The sequence below is a fragment of the Sinohyriopsis cumingii genome, chromosome 8 (assembly GCF_028554795.1).
Source record: "Sinohyriopsis cumingii isolate HCF-2022 chromosome 8, ASM2855479v2, whole genome shotgun sequence".
Classification (NCBI taxonomy): Eukaryota; Metazoa; Mollusca; class Bivalvia; order Unionida; family Unionidae; genus Sinohyriopsis; species Sinohyriopsis cumingii.
This window is the reverse complement of record NC_142968.1, coordinates 123,243,507-123,265,635: the sequence shown is the minus strand read 5'-3', so window position 1 is coordinate 123,265,635 and position 22,129 is coordinate 123,243,507. Positions and strand designations below refer to the sequence as shown.

Here is a 22,129-nt window from a genome sequence, read left to right as displayed (position 1 = left end):
GACTACATTCGACCTTGCAAAGTCGATCCAGTTGTGAATATTCATGAGACGGCTAGTCCCAAATCTGTGCTAAAAGCACAACTAAAAATGATGAACTCCCGTAATTAATATATATATATATATATATATATATATATATATATATATATATATATATATATTAAAACATTAATTTGGACTAAGTCTTTTACGCTTAAAGCATCTATGTCAATTTAAATGAATGAATAATGAACGCATGTAATGCACACAGCTTCAGCAGCCATATTGGTCTGAAACTGGATATTTCCGTACCATTTCTGAAGAATACAGTATATATCCTAAATTCAAACAGTAAAACAGAATGCTGGTGCATGTTGCAGCGCTGGTAATACATCCTGTGAATAAGTACTTCAATATCCTTTCAACTATTCAAAATTATTAGCAATTTCTCTCACCTGGTGCTGTGACTTAAACTTCGTCGATGCCATCTTTGCATCAGTTAGAACGTTATGATCTTGATATAAACAAGGCCGACTTTTAAGTGAATGACGTCACTGGACTATTTTTAACTATCCCAAATAAAGTACCAATCTGTTCTTTTCCGTCTTACACAATACACATAGTTTCGTCAGCTGAAAGGAAATATTCCTTCTAGAGAGAGGGCTAATTCTAATAACTGTAGTATTAATAATTGTGGGATTGTTAAGTGTTTGTGGGTAATTATCTTGACCATAAAGTGCACATGGTATAATGTTTACCCCTACACCGGTAGAGTAGCGAAACGTATTTATAATGTATTAATAACATTACTATTAGTTTGCATGTGCTAGAAGAGGGAAATTAAGCACACTTTTGTTGCGGATTAGGTACAGAACAACAATCTGATTTTGTTATGGATTGTTTGCACGCTTTGATGCTTATCTGTATTCGCTAGGCATAGTGCTTATTTGTGTTCTTCTTGCCGCTTAGCGGTGTTGAGTAGGCCACCTTAAATTATTATTGAGAGGAAGTGACGTTATGTTGATCATTTCGCAATATGCACGTATATAGGTCGTACAAGCAACATTTAAAAAATTGCTTTGTTTTCTTAAGATAACACATACCTCTGCAGTATATCACAATATAGTAATTTAGGTAAGAGGCGCCCCGAGGGAGAAAAAAAAAAAACCCTCGAGAGTTGAGTTAATGGATCACGAGCTCTTTATCTACTACAAAACACATTCGAAACAATTTATAATCCGTGTTTCCTCTGACCCTTCCCACACCATTTCTGATATTTGGACATTTATATCGGAGTGTAGGGTCAAGAGTCATTTTCCTATGGAAAAGTTGGAATTCACCGATACCGTACGTTGTCAGCATATGGTAGCCGCCTACCAGCCGAACTTGCAGATTTGAACATTTCATCGAGCCACACCTGCATAAAATCGATAAGAAGATATATTTTATCAGAAATTGTGAGCATAACATTTGTTATGTCTTTAATGTGAAGAATATGGAGGGGGATTACCGCCATAATTATATCCGTGTATTTTCTACCCTTCCTTGATGCATTATTGTAAATGGCTGCTTGCAAGTGTTGCTTTCATAATTCTATCCATGTGTATTGTATTCTTCATTGATGCCAACTGAACGTGGCAGTTTGCAAATACTACTTTCCTTCTGCATTATTGTAAATGGCTGTTTGCAAGTGTAACATTCATAATTCTAGTCATGAGTATTCTATTCTTTATTGATGCAAGCTATAAACGGCAGCTTGCAAGTGCAAGTGCTTAGATCTACTTTCCTTCTGCGTCACTGTGTCTTGCAGTTTGCCAACTACTGAAATGATTCTGAAGTTTGTGTTATGACAAAAGCTATGTCATTTATTACAAGTTTTGTATGTTATGTTAGTAGTAATAGGGAGATAAATGGCGTCAATCGAAAACCAGGTCAAAAAGGTCGTGAGGCTGTATAGCGTCAAGGGAAATTTAACATAGGAATATCGTGGGGTTGTAAAGCGTCAAAGGAAATTTAACATGGGGTATATTGGGGCTGTATAGCGTCAAGGGAATAGAACAGGTGAAGTAACGTCACGGTACTAAAGATTGGTAACAATGTAGCAAGGGGCTGACCTCAATCGGGACCAAAGAGCGGGAAAAAAAACCCTAGAACGTTTGGCGGGACAAAGAATTATATAAAACATACAACATACAAACACAAACAACTATACAACCGACAAAAAAAATTTAGGCAAGAAAGTACATCTTTCTGAGGCATATAAGTGGCCATGAAAAGGGCCTTTTGGTTTTATGTTAACACCATTCCGTTAACATAGAATTCATCGCATAGGTTTTCTCAGTAGTTAAGGGGGTTAGATTAGCATCAATGGGAATTAGCATTAAAAACACCCCTGGGTCAGATTAGCGTCAAGGGAAATTTAACATGGAGAAAAATCGTGGGTCAGATTAGCGTCAAGGGAAATTAACATGGAGAAAAACCGTGGGTCGGTTTAGCGTCAAGGGAATTTAAACAGGGTGGGACTTTATAGCGTCAAGGGAAATTGAACATGGGATTTTTTTTTTTTAAAAATTTAAAAAAAGGGTAGGCAATTGAAAGGCTATCTCTTTTCGAGAAATATGGCTGGCCCTGAAAAGGGCCTTTGGGTTTTTCTTCTTCTTCTTCTTCTTCTAACTCCTCCACTTCTTCCACCAAGTCCTCACTTTTTCCATTATTCCTTTCTTCTTCTTCTTCTTCTTCTTCTTTTCCTCCTCTGTTATCCAGTCAGGATGGCCCATCTCTCTAAATTTATGTTGGATCTTCATCCAGTTGTTATTCAATCTTTCAAACTCTAATTTCTTCTTCTTATTCTCTTCTTCCTTTCTCTCTTTGCTCCATTTTTCTTTTATCTTCATCACTTCTACTTTCATTACCTCTCTAATTAGTTCTTCTGCTTTTATCAACTGGTTACAACCCCACTTTACGTACCACCAGTCAGTCCAATGAAAGCTATTTTCTAGGAAGCTCCTGACTTCTGTGATATGATCCAAGGCTTCCTTTAAAGTACCTACTCTCACGTAAGGTGGGTCAATGAATCCTCTGATTCTTTCTACTTCTTCCTCAATCATTCCCCCATTTGATCTTTTGCTACTCCAAGATTCTTCACATTGTTCAGGCTACCTTCAAATCTTCCTTCCTTATTCAATCTTTCTACTACATAAGTTCCATCCATGATCCAAAAATAGCTATGTCTCAAATCGTTAAATAATTTTGTCACCTCCATCTTCTTTTTTGTTTATTCCTTATAATGGTTTGAACGACGAATACTGTGGGTTCTTATACGAAAAGCGCGGACGTGATGGAAAACATCCCCCTAAGACATAAAATTGATCTTACCTAGATCATGACCAAACATCGCGCGGACGTGAAGGAAAACATCCCCCACTTTTCTCATTTCATATAATATAACCCTAACTATACTCTTCACATACGCTAAGAAACCCATAATCTACTATTCACACAAACATACCTGAGCTCTTACAAACACAAACACACAAACACACACACAAACACATACCCTCACATTTTTTTAAAAAGAGTTAGTGTTTATATTCACACTACTCTACCTACACATTGGCACATTAATAGTTATTTCTTTTCTAGAGTATTGGGTAGCCCTGAAAAGGGCTGTTTTTTTGAACTCCAGATGCAACTATCTAATGATTGCACCTTCCTGGCCTGGCGCCGCACACGCATCTTCTTCCCCAGTCTCCTTTCACCTTTCTTCTGGGGAGCGAAGAGGGAGGATGATTCGCTTCAGCACCCCAATCCTCTGTCTGGGGAATATTGAACGACATCATCTCTTCTCTTTTCTTTTCCTCCTCTTCCCTCTGTCTTCTCTCCTCCTCTTCCTTGTTTATTCTTTCTTCTTCTATTATAGCCTCCGCAGCCAGTTCATTTACCAGGCGCCTGACATATTCCAGATGTATCTGGAGTTCAAGAAGTTTGCTTATTCTGCTACTATTCATTCTTGTGTTGATCAATCAACAAGGGTAGCTAGACTGTCCAGCGAGTTTCAATTTATACTGAAAGCGCGGACGTGAAGGAAAACATCCCCCTAAAAAACATAAAATTGATCTTACCTAGATCATGACCAAAAGAAACAGCGCGCGGACCTAAAAGAAACACTCACTCACTTTTTTATGCTACCCATTACTATGGTAAAAAATTTTTATAAATCACTTCAATAGACTATCCACATACGCAAAGCAATCCAATCTAACCCCAAATCTACACCTCAAACACCAAAAAAAACATGATTTTAATCTACTATCCACACCAACTTACTTGAGCGCTTACAAACTCACAAACACATACCCTCACATTTTTTAAAGAAAGAGTTAGTGTTTATATTCACACTACTCTACCTACACACATTGGCAAATCGATCGTTATTTCTTTTCTAGAGTATTGGGGTAGCCCTGAAAAGGGCTGTTTTGTTGTTTGCTATGGCATTCTTTTTTTTAGTTTCTAAGAATGCGATGTCCTCTGATTATAGACTTTCTGGCGATAGGTCTGCTTCTTCGGAAAGAGAAGAAGAACTCTTTGGTGTCGATACGGCAATCGACAAAGCCTCTATCAGGTTCAGGTTGCTGCTGCTGCTGCTGCTGCTGTTGCTGTCTCTGAAGTCTGTACTTCTCTGTCCATTCTTCTTTCTCCCTGTTCACTTCTTCTCTGAAGAGCTCTTCTATCAGGTCTTCAGTGACTTTTAGCATTCTCACGTTCTCTATTTCTTCTGGCTTCGGTATCAGACTGTGTCTGACCCTATGCAAATTCACGTAGGCTTCGTTGAGTTTAGCTAGTTTGGAGCACATCTTCGTAGGAGGATGAGTCGACAATGGATGGTTAGACTGGAAACAACCCGGTTCTTAAAGTCAAAGCGCGGACGTGAAGGAAAACATCCCCACACGGTTTTCGAGTCGCAACGTTCAATGAGTGTCATGAGAGGGATAGTAAGAAATGAAAGAGCATCAATCCAACATTCTTATAGCTAAACAAACCACAAAGGCATTTTTTTGCAAAACACAACATTTTTTATTCAAAAATCACTTAACACTAACCAACAACAACTGTAACATTTTTAACAATAATCCAACAATATAACATCAAACATTTTTTTCAAATCACAAACATTTTTTTCTCAATCTACAATCTACTTTATACAGGGCTGACAACGTTGTGAATGAAATTGTGATTTCCACTGTTGGAAATCATTAGGCCATTGATGGACACTACGTTTCCTAGCTTGAGACAAAGATAAGCATAATGGTCACAAAACCATCGATCTACTTTCACATCGTTTCTAGCAGAAGAACGAGGATCAAAATGAGTCACTAAATGTTCTAAGGAATAGCCCAGGCTGCGATGATGCAGAAAATGCACACAGTACTGTCCACACACCAAGGAATCTGTGCCTTGTAATTTCACGTTATTGAATCGGGTAGTCTGAGCATTTCTTCTCATAAAGTCGATGATATTGTCTTCCAAAGGGGGCAATCCGTACGAATCGAAATATTCCACACATCCTTCTTGAGGAAAGTAGACGGCTACCCAGTGGGTTCCTGGGAGATGACTGTCGTCCGTGTTGATCACGTAAGCTTGATGGTCTTGAGGTTTGCGATGAGGGAGTTCATCTTTAGCACAGACGACAGGATTCCAAGAAGCCGTATACGAACTGTGGTTCAAAAGGTAATAAAGTTCCCAGGTATCCATTGATTTGTGTGTGCTTTTTTCTTCACAGGTAATAATAAGTCGTCAATTCGATACTGACTTTTTGCTTGAAAATGTCTGACGAATAAACGGTTATTCGTTCTGTTTCCTCACTCTGATTCAGGAGAGCTTCGATACGATGGATCTCTTGAGTGGTTAATGGTGGACATGAATGTTCACGCAAGTCTTTATACCACTGATGCAACACGTCTTTGTTCGAGATGAGACTCCAAGCTTCGTCCAGATACTCGTCCAATTTTTCTTCTTGACTCAGCATCAGGCATTTATCGTGTTGAATTTGACTGGGATGATCGTTTTGACATCCATAACAATTTTTCTTGATCAATTCCGTCATTTTTTCCACCAAGTGTTTGGCAAAACAGGAGACTAAATGGGCTTCTTGTTCTGGCCATCTTGACTTCATCATGATCACTTCTTCCACAGTCTCCTCACATTCCATCTCCAAAGTTTCTCCACTAGGTAAAGAGGGATAACAGTCTTCCATGGCTTCTAATAGTCTAGAATGACTTCTCTCAAACTGTTGATTTCTATCGTATTGTCAAATTCTGCATACAGGATGACGTTCAACGTTGGATCAGCAGGGTCTCGGTTTGCAAACTGAATTTCCACACGAATCTGGCCTGATTTTATAGGGTGGAAATGTCCCTCGTCGCTGCCTTGGTCTGGAGTGAAATCGAAAGCCCACAGAGCATAGCCTCCTGCATAATCGTCGTACGTAATCCCGTGACTGGTGTTGGTCCCTAACTGTCCCGTGGCTTCGTACAGGGACAAGTACGATCTCAAGTAATTGTTCTGGGCAAAGTTAGGCTCAAAGGGTCGGGTACACAAGGTCTTGCCGTCGCGACTGACTTCGATCTTGGACACGCTAGAGTGTCGAAACTCAAAAGGATTTTCGTTGTGAAGTCCATTGAAAGCTGAATTCCTGACGATACCAACGATCAAACTCTTGGGTAACTGTCCTTGGAACAGATGATCTTCGATCATGGATCGCTGTCCAACAGGAATGGTGAACGTTTTCACTTCCACGCGTCGTATGGGATACTTGGTGGTCGTTCTGCTCAACGTCTGACTGACGTCGTTTCCCACTTTAGGTAACACTTCCATACGACGCACGTAAAGTCGGGCTTCTTGGATAACAGTTTTGTATTCGTTGGCATGGGCCATCAAATGGAAAGCGGCAGTGCTACGATTCAGTCTCAGGCGGATATCCACGCCGTTCGGCAAATACTTTTCTTGTAACCACATGTCCAAATGCAAACGATCCATCAGTTCTAAACTTCGCCCTTGCAGAATTTTAGTTCTACGTGTGTTAAACCCCACATTGTGATCATTGTCATCTTCTGTCAGGGCTGTGTCGTTAAACGTGTTTGCATCGGCCGTGTCAGGTTTCCATACTACGCAAGCATCCAGATGAGTATTCTTGGCTTCTTTTCCGTACGTTAAGAGATTTTCCAGGTAGGATCGATACGGGTAAGTATCCATGCTGCTGCTGACCAGTTTGTTATTCAAGTACAAGTCCACTTCACTGAACAAGGAATGCATGAAATTCTTAACAGGAACTACCCTATCATTGGCTCCGGGATTGCTGTTGTCCGTTTTGCTCACTTTGACTTTCAAGTACAGGTAACTGCTATTCAGATCGATGTAATCTTCGGGTTGTCCTTTGATTTCAAACTCGATGGGAGCGGAATCCGTCAAAGAGGAGACGGGGTGAAATTCCACCCATTGGGGTTCTTGCATGGTCATCATGGTAGAGGGCATGGCAAACAGATCCAGTTCCGTCTTGGAACAGGCGCAAGACTCTCGGTGCATCATTTTTTGTTCTGTTCTTTCTCAATAATCGAAAACGTCTAAGTCTCGAACGGTTCTTCTTTTCGTGATCTTTCTCGCTTGAAGTCTGGTGAAAGGGTGTTTTCTTCGTCGTCTCTTTCTGCCTTGTCCTTGCTGAATGCCTGACTCGGTAGCGTGCAGGGCATTTATAGGTGTGTCTCGTCGACCCAAAGTGTCTTTGCCCGTTTGCAGCAAGACATTTTTGCCAGCCCTCATGAAGGCTTCTTTAGGGTTTTGTTTGTCGATGATGACATTTTGGAGAAATTCTTTGCCTTGCGTCAGTGCCGCATCTTTCAAGGCGTGCAATCCGCGTGTCACCATCAGTTTCAAGACTGGGGCCACCGAACGAAAGGCCGATTTTAACATGTCTCCTAAACCGTGTCCTCGCTGTCGAGCAACCCCTCGGTACACTGGATACATGACTTACTTACGAGTCGTGAGAGAACCGTTTTCGAAAATGGAGTTTCACCGCGACTTTTCCTTTGGTGAATGGAATACTTTGTCCCAGATCTCCTTTTATAGCAATGTTGACCGTGTCGAGATACGACTTGCTGACGGGTAAATAGTGAGGATGGACAAATTCGCGGTGGACGTGGTAAGTGTTTCCACCTTCCTCGTCAGTGACCGTGGCAGAATTTACTTTGAAAGGAATGACACGCAGTAATGGTACGGAGGTGTGTCCCACCACGTTGTACTCCACCACATCGGAGTACACGAAGATCAAATTCAGTCCTTGGTTCAGTTCTACCGGGAAACGAAAATACCTTGCAAAATGCATGTTGTTGTCAATCTTTGCTCTCTCAATTTTTTGGGTCAGCTTATCCGTGACCATATTGAGGTCTCCACCCAAAATGTCATACAATTCAGGGCAAAATTTAATACGTATACTTCTTTCCTCACTTTCAAATCTGATGAGTAGACGGTGAGACAGTTTGTGGTACTCGATGGTGACACGTTTACCTTCTTTGGTCAGAACTTTGTCAAAGGTTGCATAGAATTTGTCAGCGATGGCTTCCACCAGATGTTGACCACTAAAATAATGGCCTGAATTAATTTTAAAGCGATAAACGAAAATAGGAGGAGAAGAGTCACTGCTGCGGGGTAGTAGCTCCTTTGCAAGATGTGAGTTATGTTGAGAACTGCCCGTCATCTTTTGCTGCAGTGCTGGGTCCAGAATTTCGACGTCAAAAGTGTTTTGAGTTTCTGTGATGTTTTTGATTTGTGTTGGGTGAATCATTTCTACCAAAGCCACTTCCCAATGGGCTTCGTGATCTAAGGGGATGGCCTGAGGTAATTTGGCCGTGTAACAGCACAACGTGTTGTTGGGAAACACCTCCATGGAACTGTCACTGGGTAAGGTTAAGTAAAATTGGTTTTGGTGACTCATAATTCCAGAGTTCTGTGGCTGTCCGAGGGGTTATTACTGGACGTCAGAGGCGTGTCTCCGCCCAAAATGGTGTTCTGGTTGTGGCTGGAGTGGTGACTGGCACTGGCACTGGACACAAGGTTCCCGTGGTTCCCGTTCGAGGAGAATTTCAGGGAAGGATTGGGTAGCAGGTAAACGATGCAACTGCTCAATAAAATGGTCTACAATTGTTTGTCTCCTTGTTGCAAACTCAAATTGGCAATGGCTGCCCCGATGACACAATACACCACGAAGATTTGGCAGAAAAAGACGATTTGCGTTTTAGGCACACGTTCTCCACACCACACCCACAAGGGTTGTTTTTGTAAATCTTGCACAGAAGAACTGGGTGAAGAAGGAATGGTCGACGTAGCTGCGTCTGCTGTGTGAAAGGGCATGATGGTCACTTCTTTTTATAGTCGATGACTTGCGAAGCGTCGATCCAAGAATCAAAACTGGGTGGATATCCTTTCCAACGTACTTTGACTTCTTTGACACGTCGTTTGCCCACTTTACGGGTTCTGCGTTCGAGAATGCTTTCGATGTCGTACACGTCGTCTTCTTTTTTGGTGACACGTTGTAACTCGGGCAAATAAAACGTTCCTTTGAGTACTTCTCCGTTCATGTCTTCCAATTTATAGACGGCAGGATGACGGCCATGCACTCGTCCAGTGACGCGAAACAATTCGGTCGTCCAGTTAGGTAAGTAACCTTTGTCAAAAGTGCGTTTGGTTTTGCCAATGCGCACCCAATCTCCTACGGCCAACTCTCCACTTTTCTTGGGGACAGCCCTCGTCGGGGACGTACCAAACAGGCGCTCAAACACCAGCACTTCGTTGTCGGGAGTCACGTCTTGCGGGGCACGTCCGATGCTTCGATGGTAAGATTGGTTGTACGCTTGCACCAGGTGCGGTAAGATGTCGATGTACTTCAGAGTGTGGTGATGCGTAAAATATTTCCACATGCGTTCTTTCAAAGTGCGTTGAAAACGTTCCACGATGCTGGCTTTGGTTTCGGGATTCTCGGTGGTAAAAAAATGAATGTCACGTTTCTTTAATTCTTTTTGGAAAGCTTGGTTCAGAAATTCGGTGCCTTTGTCCGTTTGCCATCGAAGAGGGTGACGACCGCTTTGTTTCAGCACTCGTTGCAGGGCTCGCACTAACTCGCTGCTCGATTTGGAAGTCAAGGGCACGACCCAGGCAAATTTGGAAAAGACGTCGATGACACAAAACAAATATTTGTAGCCACGATTGTAGCTGGCCAAATGAGAGACATCGGCTAAATCGGCTTGCCATTGATGATCGATGCCTTCCACTCGGGTGCGACTTCTGCCAAACTTGCGTCGAATGGGTTTGTGCAAAGTGTAGGTAGCTTGTTCTTGTAACCATCGTTGCACTTGAGGTAAACGGAGACTTTTCAGTCGCGTTTTGGCAGCACGATACAATTTTTGAACTCCTGCGTAACCTGCAGGATGCGAGGGATCGTAGTAAATGTTGGCTAAGACTTTTTCCATTTTTTGTGTGTTAATAAGTCACCCACTCTTCGGTGATGCTACTTTGGGTGGGACGGAAGGGTGGTTTGGAAACGGATTTACGTGTCCGATGGGCTACGGGAGTAGAAGTCGAAGGTAGTGGTGGTGGTGGAGGTGGCAATGGAATGGCTTTGGTTTTCTTTTCTTTTTTCACTTCTGGTTTCCCTTCTTTCTTTTTCACTTCTGTCGAAGGAGGAGTGGACATCATCTTTTTAACCCAAGCTTTCATTTCTTCTCGTTGGGGTGTGGGGGACGGTGTCAGCAAGGATGCTGCAATCTTACTCGAAATGGGAGCTGCTGACGGTGTTTGAAACACTTCTCGCATCTCTTCTTCCTCAGGCCTTCGTCAGGTAGCATCTCTGGTGACCCCTGGGGATGGTAGTAGTGGTGGTGGTGCCAATGATGATGGTGCTGGACTTTTCATCAAGGTCTTAAAATCTTTCAGAGTGGGTAGAGCTGTTTCGTCTAAAGCTTTCTGGTGAAAGAGTTGCAGTCGTTGCAAGAGTTGACCGTACTTTTGTGATTTTTTCTGTTTCGGACAAATCTTGGCGATCCATCAAAGACTGCAATTCGTGTTGTAACTGGGACATTTCGCTCAAATTGGGATTGGGAGGTAAATGCGGGGTGCGTTGTTCTTGCCACCGATGGTATTCCATCCATCGTTTGTAAGGCACTAAAGCTAGTTTTCGTCCTTCCATGGGGTTGTCAGCGGTCGATTCTGAGATCTTGGGACTTCCGAGGGCCTTTCTATCTTGCTCCCACCAGTCCTCCCAACATGGTTCCCAGGACTCCTTTCAGTATGGGGCCTAACAAGAGAGGCAAAATGCCTCCACGTTGCACTAACATCTTCTTCTTTTGACGAATGGGAATTTTCTTTCGAACCATTTGGCGAAGAACGTGACGATGCTTGCTTAAGCATTGTTTCTGGTGTTTGGACAAAGGAATCGTGCCTTTCAAAACGTTCAAACAACATTCGCACACGGTATCGATGACCTCTTTGGAGGCCGTTTGAATGAGTTTTTTTCGTAGGGGTGGAGAAGCTTTGGACAGGACAGATAACAGGTCCCCATGTTTGGCTAAACGTGGTGGCAGTCCTTTCCTTTTCTTTCCTTGGGGTTTTCTGGAGGGTGACATCTTTGAGTCTTTAGGAGCACCAAAAAACACTGATACCCTACTCGGTCACAGGCCTTTTTTATACTGGAACGCGTCGCCACTGATTGTCTTTACGGCGTATCAGTTTGAGGACAGGCATGACACGTCGTGCAGGGGTACTTAACGGACTAAATCGAGCCAGTTCTTGCTTGGACAAATCCAGTAAACTTTGTAACATGCCCGATCTTTCATGGACTTTGATTTTGGGAGAAGGTACTTTGTGAGCAGCAGCCACTGCCGCTAAATTGGAGGGTCCTGCCACTGGGGAAGTTCTTTTGGGGGTCATCAACGGAGATGTTCTTGGTGTGATCAACGTCTCCAAGTACTCTTCAGTTCCTGGTGTCATCAACGGAGAAGTGGACAAACGTGAGGATGCCGGAGACGTAGTCACCGCCGTGGCAGGTCGTGGTTTGCGAGTGGAAGGTTGCGTCCTGGCCGAAGTACCTCTCTTGCGACTAGTTTTCTTCTGTGGACTTTTCTTTTTTTGGGGACTTTTTCTCTGTTTCTTTTTCTGGGGGCTTCTTTTCTTTTTCCGGGGTGGTGTCTGGTAAGAGGAGGGTCCCGCCACTGGAGAAGTTCTTCTCTTTGGGGACCTGGTCTTTTTCTTTTTCTTCTTGGGGCTTCGTTGGACTTTTGTCTTGGGTATAACTTTGGGGGCATTAGGATCCCATCTTAAGAGTGAGCGAATGATGACCCCTCCTAGAGTACCGCTCCCTCCAGGTCTCAAAATGATTTGTTTTTTGGTTTGAGTGTCGATGAGGGGATAGGCCAGTTGGACCAAAGCGACTTTGTTTCGATCGAAAAAGCGTTGGGTTTGATGAGGAATCTGAATGATTCCTTGGAGTATTTGACGTGCCGTCACCGTGAACCATCGTAAGACTTCTTTGAGACTAGCTTCTAAGACAGGAGCTCGTGTTTGTGGATTTTTTTCTCGACTGATGCCATACAAGGCAAGAATCAATTTGACGGGAAGATGCGACTGAAGGGACGTCATGTTCACACTGTGTGAGACAGACGTAAAAGGGTCTGAGGTTTTTATAGATTTTTTGATGGGGAGTGAAATGATGTCGAGGACGGAGACGTGTACAGGACAGGCCCTCAGTCTTGGCACCAGTGGTGAAACAAGTGGGTACGAAATCGCAAATCCTCGGGGGTGGTAGGTTTCAAATCGACGAGTAAATAGGCGTGTGGCGTTTGAGTGGCATCATCGTACGCCTGAGTCAGCCAAGGCGTTCCTAACTGTTTGGCTAAGACTTGCACTTGCGATTTATCTCGAGGGCTTTTAAACAAGACCACGTAATGTGCATTGAGACTGATGGTGCGATGGGCTTTACTTTGTTGAAACAAATTTTGGGTGATGTAAACGACACTGGCATTACGGTGATGCCCTTTGCGCGTGAACCACAATTTAATTTCTTCTTCGTCTTCTCCTAACATGTCGTCGAAAATGACCAAATGTGTTTGACGGGAGTCAGAGACGATGCCGTCGTCTTCTTTAGGAATGCCTTCCACAAACACGATGGAATCGCCTTGACTTTCTCGCAAGAGGTTGTACGCCGATTGCCACTCTTTGTAACACCACACGATCCGTTGAGGTGGCCGATCGATCAAATGATGTTTATGTTCGATCAAACGTTTGACGAATTCGGTTTTGCCTGAACCGCTAGGTCCAGCAATGAGCATGTTAAAGGGATGGCGAAGATACAAAGCCTCCCAACTGGCACGATCTAAGTGTTCGTCGATGACTTTGACAGTAGAGGAAGAGGGAGCAGAGACAGCAGAGGTAGCCATAGTGTGAGAAATGTCACTTGTGACACGAAAAACAAACAAGAGAAGAGTTTATATACTTTTTCAGAAGACGTTTATTGAATGTTTTTTTTTCAAACATGAATACGAAAGACAAAAATACATAAAAGCCAAAGGCTTAAGTACAAGAATAAAAGGCACATGATAACTATGAACGTGGAATAAACACAAGTGTTTGTACAACATGTTTTGGGTAATGTTCTAACCAGTTCTATAGTAGGGGGTAAGGTCACACAAGTGTCCTCCCGAAACGGTCTTTCAGGTCTGTCCACGACAATCTCGTCCTGGGTGACGGGTTCTTCTGGCACCGTCACTAACACGGGTTGGAAAGTAACTTTTTTCCTTGAACAACTCTCGTGCATACTGGGCCACTTCTTGGGTCCAAGCCTCAAAACCCCATTCTTTCCAGGCACGGACATCTGTCCAATGGGGATGTAAGTCACAAGCTACACACACATCGTCATACACGTCTCGGGTAGCTAAAAGTTGACGAATCTTTTTTTCCTGTTGAGGTCGAGAAGTATCCAGATGAAAACGCAAGGCTTTGAGCAAAAGGAGTTTTTCGTGACCATTTAAGGCCATTGAGGTGGTAAGTACTGATCGTAAAGAGTCCACAAAGAATCGGCTGGTAAACGAAATCCCAGAAAACACGTCACTAAGACACACACCACTTGTCGTCCCAAATTGAATGGATACAGTTCTTGTAATAATCGATGGTAATGATCCACGGTTTGAATATGGTCATTGAGTTCCTTCCACGGAATCTGTTGAATGATATGTGACATAATCCGTGACATGGCAACTTGATTTTATAGTGTCTTTGTTTCGGAAGCAATAAAGGTAATTTTTAACCAAACACGTTCGTTCTCCAGTAGGGAATTTAAATGTTACATACTGTAACTGAAACGTCAGAGTTTGTCTAGAGGTTTCGTCTTTTTCTAAGCAGATTCCATGTAACAAATGTTGGTAATCCTTTAACTCGTCTTCCTCAATACGTTGCAATAAGTGAATCTCGAAGTAACCAAAATTACGAACGTCTGGTCCATCCTCATTCATAAACTGAAAGTGTTCAACAAGGTCTGACCACTGGAAACATTTCTGACGAATCAATCCTCTTATACCGTTCAGGTACCAGTGGTTAAAGATCTGGTGACGTAACGGATGCAATTGTTCTTTACGTTTGACTTGTATTTTCACCAGCTCTCGGTAAATCCTTTCTCGCAACTCCTCAGGCAAGCCCAAAATGTTCTCTTGTAAAGTATCCATAAGTATATACACTGTTTTGGAATCGTTAGGTGGTGGCCAATAGCCTAGTTTACCTTTGTGCCTAATGTAATATCCACTCATAATCAGTCTTCTTGTACTTTGGAACATAGCATAATTTAAAAACGGACGAATCACTTTGAGTTTGCGTTTCACTTGTATTTTGATCAGTTCTCGGTAAATGCGTTCTCTCAACTCCACAGGCAAAGCACGAATGTTCTCTAGCAAAGTATCCATGAATAGGTCATACTAAATCCTCTTTGGTCTGACACAAGAAATGTACTCTTTGCACAAACATGGTTTTACTTCAGTGTCGAATTTAAATCGTTGAGTCACTAATCTACACATTACAATTCGTTCAGAAGTTTCCTCTTTCACTAAGTTGACATTGTGTTCAAGATGTTGGTAATTCGTTAACTCTTCCTCTGGAATTAGATGCAGTACGTTTACAATGATGTAGGTAGAATCGTCCATACCAAACCAATCCTTTTTAAAACTAGAGGATCGTTGATCAATGTCTGTCCGATGGAACACTTTCAATTGAATCAATCCTTGTATAGCCTTCAGGTACCAGTGGTTCAAACACCGGTGACGTAACGGATGCAATTGTTCTTTATGTTTCACTTGTATTTTAACCAGTTCTCGATAAATGCGTTCTCTCAACTCGATAGGCAAAGCACGAATGTTCTCTTGTAAAGTATCCATGAACAGATTATTATGGTAAGAAGTTACTTCAATGTCTCGGTCCCACTAAGGGTAAGTAATGACAATTCGGTGACCATCGAGCATGTTCTACGTAGGCCGAATCTTGCGGTTCCCAGTGGTGAAGTGACACACCGCAACTGAAGCACTTGACTTTATCTCCTTCGCCCAAGTAGAAAAATCCGGCTCTGGCTAATTCTTCGGGGGTCGGTCCTCCCAGATACTTAGGCCATTTTCCTTTGAACGATTGAAGACTATTTTCAGAGTCACAGTATTCCGACAAACGCACAGGAAACGAATATTCGTTTTTCACAGGTTCGTTTCGATGAGGGTTGGGTGACAGGAACAGGAGTTTGCTCAGAGCTGGATGACATCCGTAGGGGGGTAGACGTGAAGGTGAACATTCCCCTTTAAAACGAAACCCAGTAAAATGTCCAAGAGGACGAGCGGCATCACTTTCTCATCCTACAGGTTTGACACGCACAGCATCACTTTCCATGATAGGGGTAGTGACACTAAAGTTCCCATGATGCTTTACGCCATCGCTCAGGTCACAAGATACAGCATCGTATCCATCGCAAGGCTCACAATCGCATTCCACTTCCGAAGCCTCACACTTGAATTGTGCCTTTCTAAACAACTTGTTCTGTGTTTCTCTGAAAGTATTCATCTTGTTTGCTCGGTCTTGGTAGTCACAATGAACTATCGATCTTGACCATAGCCCCCTTTTTATACTAGTCGCAATGCAGTCTCCAGCTTGTACATCTTTCCTTTTTTACGTTTTTTATGTCTTGTTTCGGAAGGTACCGTCTCTAAGGTACCGTCAACATTGTACCGTAGTGTGATGGGTGGAAAGGCCAAAGAAAGGTAAGGGCAATGCGGAGACCATCGAGTATGTTCCAGAATAGCTGATTCTTTATAGATACATAGATCCATTCGTAACTTCAGTCCGCAAGCGAAACACTGTACCTCGTATCCCAATCCTGAATCAGGTCCCAAGTAGACAAATCCTGTTCTAGCTAAAACATGCGAAGAAGGTAATCCTTCCCTATCCGTAGGCCATTTCTGAAACGTGTCCAATCGACGGGTACAATCACAATAGTCAGGTAAGAAGACAGGAAAATGGTAGGGTTTGAACTTGGAGTTCTCATCGGGTTTCTCACTCGATTCTTGCTGTGGCGAAGTCATCTTTCTGGTGGGTAACTATCCTCTTACAACCAATGTTTTATACCAACGTGTCCATACGGTAAGGTGAAATGATTGGGAAGTCGAACTCGCTTCTGGTACACGATTTGATAGACTTTTTCCAAGGGCCGACTGACGATGTGGTGAGTGGGTAAACGTAAAATCTTGTTCGGTTGATAGGTGGTCACTTTAAAGTTTCCATCCTCTCCCGATTGCAAGGCTTCTTTCAATACCCCAAAGTTGACCACTCGACTGGTACGATGATTCAGAGTCAGTCCTTTCACTTTGCACGTCGTGTGCACTTCTCCTTGTTCGTCCCGGTATTCGAAGCCGTAATATTTGGGACCGCCACTGACGAAACTTAGAATCTTGTCGTCGGGATGCTCGTCTGTCCAGGCTCCTAAACGGTCTCCTTCGATGTCAGGGTGCTGTTGACTCGGGTGATGGATGTAAATGCAACTGTCCGTGTCAAAGTACAGGACGCGTTCTTCTAACAGTTCTAAAGCTTCGTACAATTTTAAGCGAGCATGGGCTGTCACGTAAGCCGCAATAATGACATTTCCATAAGGGTCGTCTTGTACAAAGTCCAGATCTTCTTCGTAATTGACCAAGATTAAATTTTCTCGAACGACGTCCACGTGTTTCATGTATTTGGTTTTGTCGTGAATCATCTGGAAGTAGCGGGAAGGTTCTGTCAAATATTCCGTCTTGGGTAAACACGGTCGTTGTGCCATTTTACCCCACAAGCAATTTAACATCACTTTGGCAAACGATCGCCTGCCTTCGTTTTTCTCGATGTGGTCTAAAGTGATGCCTTCTTGTTCCCGGTATTTCTCTTTGAATTGTATTTGGTCTTCGGGAGTGTGACACCAGGAAGGATAGCCGCTGGCTTCTTGCTTCAGTTTCAAAATGGCATCCACGTAGTCAGCGAAAATGCCTTTCTGACTGGAGTCACCCTTGTGGTATTGTTGTGTCTTGGGAAAGTGACAAATTTCGTACACTTCTAACAGTTGGTATCCCATGTCCAGAGCTTTGAACAATTCTACGCTGACCCAGGTTCCCGTCAAGGTGCGTTCTTCCTGGGTGTGCTGACAAGGTTGGTCTTGGTTGCACGTTTCGGCACAAGTACGGCACAAGGGAAACATCAGTTTGCCTTGACAATGGTGAGGTAAGACGGGATGGTATAGGTTCGTGAGAGGCAAAACTTTACACATGATCAAGCCTTCGTATTGTCGAATGTTTTTCAGGTCGATGTGTCCCGTTAACAATTGCGGGTGCCCTACAGGAAAGCTACAATATTTGCACACGTAGGGATACAGCGAACACACGTCCAAGTATGTCATTTCTTCTCCTTTCTCTTCGTCGGCTTGGTACAGCAAACAGGTGGCATTGGTCCTTCCTCCGTACAAACTATCCCTCGGGTTCAGCGAGTCCATGAACTGGTAACTTTCCACGAGGCGTTTAAACTCGGGATCGGTTTTCATACGGTGATCGTACTCGTGTTCCCACATTTCCACCACTTCTTCCACCACCTTCCTGTTCCAACTTTAGGCGCCGCTGACAAGTGTCCTGGTACAAGTCTTCCATGGTTCGTTGTAAAAACTGATTTGTAGTGCTACGGTCAGGGTAACAGACGGGACATCCGTGAAATAAGCAACCGTTAAACTCGTACACGATCTTGGGGTTTTCTAAGTCCCAGCCATCGACCGAATACGTTCCGATGGTCTCTTCACCCCCTCCGTTGCGGGCATGCTGAATCCATTTGTCTTCCTTGTCGCACAAGTAATGTAACCAGCGTAGGGCTTTGACCGAGTATTGACGCTTGACATAGTGGTTCGTTTGAGGGCTGATGACAGCTACGGTGTTTTCAGGCATGAATCGTTGGCGGTACACTAAGGAACACGCTTTGGCAATGGTGCAAGCTTCTTTCAAAGGATCGACCCCTCCGTGTTCCATGAACAGTTCTCGAAATTTTCCACAGCAACGTCGTAAAATGTCCACGTCGGAACGACAATACTTTAACATTTCTTCCTGAAAGTCGAAAGGGTCCGAGGCGTGAGCCTGGTACCAAGCGTAGAAAGCTTCTCGTTGTTCGGTACGCATGTTGTCGGGGTAGTAATAGTGAGCCTCAGGCAAATGGGGTAGAAGGACGTGTTGATTGGCTTCCGTATTGAAAAAGTGTGGAAAGTACCCTTTAGCCATTTCTGTCATTCCAAACGTTTTAGGCATTCGACTCAAAGGCATGGCCAAATAGCTCATCGAATCTTTAAACTGTACTTGTCCCACTTGCATGAAAATGATTTTGGCTCCGTTCAAAGTCACTTTAGGACGCTCGGTGCCATGCTCCGTATAGTACCTCAAAAGAAACTGTCCATCGTATCCGGAGAAATTGTGAGACATCACCGTGGCATGACGATGACAATCTCCGTAACGTTCGATGTCCTCTTGGCTCCACGTCTTGTCGACGGGGTCTAAGACCCATTGGGCAAAATCGGCTAACGTGTTCGGCCCCCGAAAGATTTTTTCACGCCCTCCAGGAATCTTGCTACAGAGAGGGCAATGACTGAAGATAGGTTCTTGAATGCACTTCTCGCACGCTCGATGAGCCACGCAGAAATTAGGAATGTGAATGCCGGTCTCTTGCATGCATTCGAAATCGAAAAAGATGAAATTGCCTTTCTTCTTGAGACCGTCCTCTTTCTCTGGTGGGGGTTGGTATTTTTGCACGTAACATTGGTGTTCCAAGTCCACGATGTGGTGACAAATGTGACATTTTTTCTTTCCTGAACATACGTGTGCCTTGGTATTATTGGTACGTATGACTTGTTCACACGTATGGCACAATCTCAGGAGTTGACAAGCACATTTCTTCTGTGAACCTTGCGTTTTCAGATGTTGTTGGTGACAGGAAGGGCTGACAAACGTGCGCAGACAAGTTGAACAAGGCACTGGTTCTTCGCTCAGACAGGGTGGAGAGGCCAAACATCCTGAGCATTTCGATCCACAATGCTTGTGTTGCTCTCGATTATTATAACCATAATCACATTTCTCACAGTAATAACTGTATCCCAGGAATCCGGTGAGACTGGTAATGGTGTCGAAATGTTCATCGTGATGATAGACATGAATGTATTTGCCGTCCTTAAAATCTTGCCCTCGAAACAACAGAGGCCCGCGCATTTCTTGAGGGTGCACTTTCAAGGTGTATCGTGGAGCTAGGGCATCTTGCAATTTTTGCATTTCAGGAATGCCACAGGGTGTGTCTTTGGACAGGCTAGCTTGTTGCAACAGGAGTTCTGCTTCGTTTCGTTGTTTGGCTCGGTCCGATTGTTGAATAGTTTTCCAGGCTCTTTTCCATTCTGCCGTGTCGTTCTTGTTGGCATAGGTTCGTCCCACCATGATGGCTCGGGCTAAGCACATCTGGTCTTGAGGGTTGTGAATTTGGACGAGACTCTTTTTGGTGCTGCGAAGGTCGTTCACCAATAACATCTTTTTGCATCCAGTCCCTTGAGGAGGAGAGACGTGGGTCATGTCCAGTGTGGCTTTACCATCGGTGATGTCAAACTGATCATTAGATTGTTGTACGTGTTGAATCTTGTCCATGACTTTGGAAGCGGTCAATTCTGCAGGGGTGCTAAACTCGATCCAAACAGGGGATTTCAAACCGTCGTGTTGTATGGAAAGTATCAAGCGATCGTCTTCTTTGGGTTGACATTGTCGCTTGAGTGTGGTGAGCAAAGAATCCCACAAACCAGTGATGAACACTTCTGCTTTCTCTAACGGCACTTCAGCCTTGAAATCTTTAAACTTCACCGTGTATTTGTAAGCCGTGGTTCTAAATTTTCTAGAGGAGCGCTTTTCCGTCTCTCGAATGTCATAGTATTTTTCAGGGTTAACTAAGGGTGGTGAACTTGGTTTAGAGGTTTCAAATTCTGGTTCACTCATGTCCTCTTCAAAATCACTGGCATGAATTTGTGCCAAGATTTCAGCCCTGGTACTAGGCGATAGATCACGTTTCTGCCTCTTACTTTCTTCTTCTTCTTTCTTCTCAAATGAATAGGATCGTTTCATCTTGAGTGAAAAACGTCAAATGACTCAAGTTCAAACACCATAGACTAATTTATAGTCATGGCAGACTAGCGTATATAAAGGGGTGTGTGTCTTGTTCTTTCACTATTCATTTCACTCTCAAGCCGAGCACAACGATGGAAGAGACTAACCAAATCGAACGTTTCGTCAGAGCTTTGCGAGGGGTCATTAGAAAATTCTCTTCAGACCAGCCTACGGACTACTCTCCTTCTTTTCGAGATAAAAGTCAAGATACTTGCTATATCTGTCAGAAGAAAGGGCATTGGTCTTCAGAGTGTCCAGACCGTCAAAAAAGAACAAAAACAGGGACAAAAAAAAAGACAAAAGTCAAGATACCTGTTATTATTGTCAAGAAAAAGGACATTGGTCTCCAGATTGCCCAAAAAAGAAACAAGAGGAGTCAGAAGAAAAGAGGGATTCTTCAGAGGAAGAGAGGGATTCTTCAAAGGAAGAAGAGGAAGAAAGAAGACAATTCTATTTAATTGAGGCAAAGAAACAGGAGAAGAAAAGAAGAAGGGAAGAAAATGAGGAGAAAGAAGAGGAAAAGACGGTGAAGAAATTTAAAAAACAGAGAGACTAAACAAGGAGAAAGAAGAGGTTAATGAACTTTTTATTAAAGTGTTGTGTTGTGAATTGGATTGTAAAAAAATGGATAAAAAGAATAAATGAATGATATAAGGTAAGTGTCTTTGAGTTTTGATTTTAAAATAAGAACGTACACTCACGCACTCATACACAGAAACGTACTATAAGGGTAAAATGGGTGGGTTTTTTTTTTTGAGTTATTGGCAAATTGAAAGGCTATCTCTTTTCGAGAAATGTGGGTGGCCCTGAAAAGGGCCTTTTTTCTTTATGGTGTAGTTTAAGCAATCAACTTTAACTGCCTTAAGCCTTTGCCACGGCCAAGGCCTACTTCTGGACTGCGTAATGTTGATGATGATGATGATTGGGTTGAAATCACTAAGGGTGGTACGGTAGGCTTAGTCACAGGGTTGACATGTTTAGCTCGGGAAGGTCGTATTCTCTTCGGTCGTAATAAAGAAGTCTGATACATTTGTTTCAGACTTCTTAACTCCGCTAAAATGTCCAACAGTACCGTGACCGTTTGATTTTCACCCTCTTGTTTCTTTGCTGCTACTTCTTCTTGCTGTTGTTTTTTTCTTACCTCTTCTTCTTGCTGCTGTTGCTGTAGGAGAAAAGCTTGTTCCGCTTCCTTTTGTCGTTGTATAAATTTCTCCAATTCTTCTTTCTGTCTCTGTCTAAAATTCTCCACTTGCGGTAATGAAGAAGGTAACGAAGGTTCCGGAACAAATTCTTGCGAGGAGAGAAAATCCACAAAATCCCAATTCACCTCTTCTGAAAGTAAGTCAGGGTTCCCTTGGACGGTCTTCCCTGTTGGTGCACCCCAATGGATCGTT

General features: G+C 43.2%; 1 protein-coding gene across 3 annotated transcripts in view; it reads right to left on the bottom strand.

Moving 5' to 3' along the window:
* LOC149794559 (sodium/potassium-transporting ATPase subunit alpha-like) overlaps nucleotides 1–583 on the bottom strand; it is a 107,878-nt gene extending 107,295 nt beyond the window's left edge. Inside the window, exon 1 of one of the 3 annotated variants that reach the window (XM_089968832.1) lies at nucleotides 435–583. In XM_089968832.1, the coding sequence (XP_089824958.1) occupies nucleotides 435–467 (33 nt within the window). In that variant the 5' untranslated portion in view covers nucleotides 468–583. The remainder of the gene's footprint in view (nucleotides 1–434) is intronic. The other 2 variants (XM_089968830.1, XM_089968831.1) reach the window with 2 other exon arrangements.
* Nucleotides 584–22,129: the final 21,546 nt, after the last annotated feature.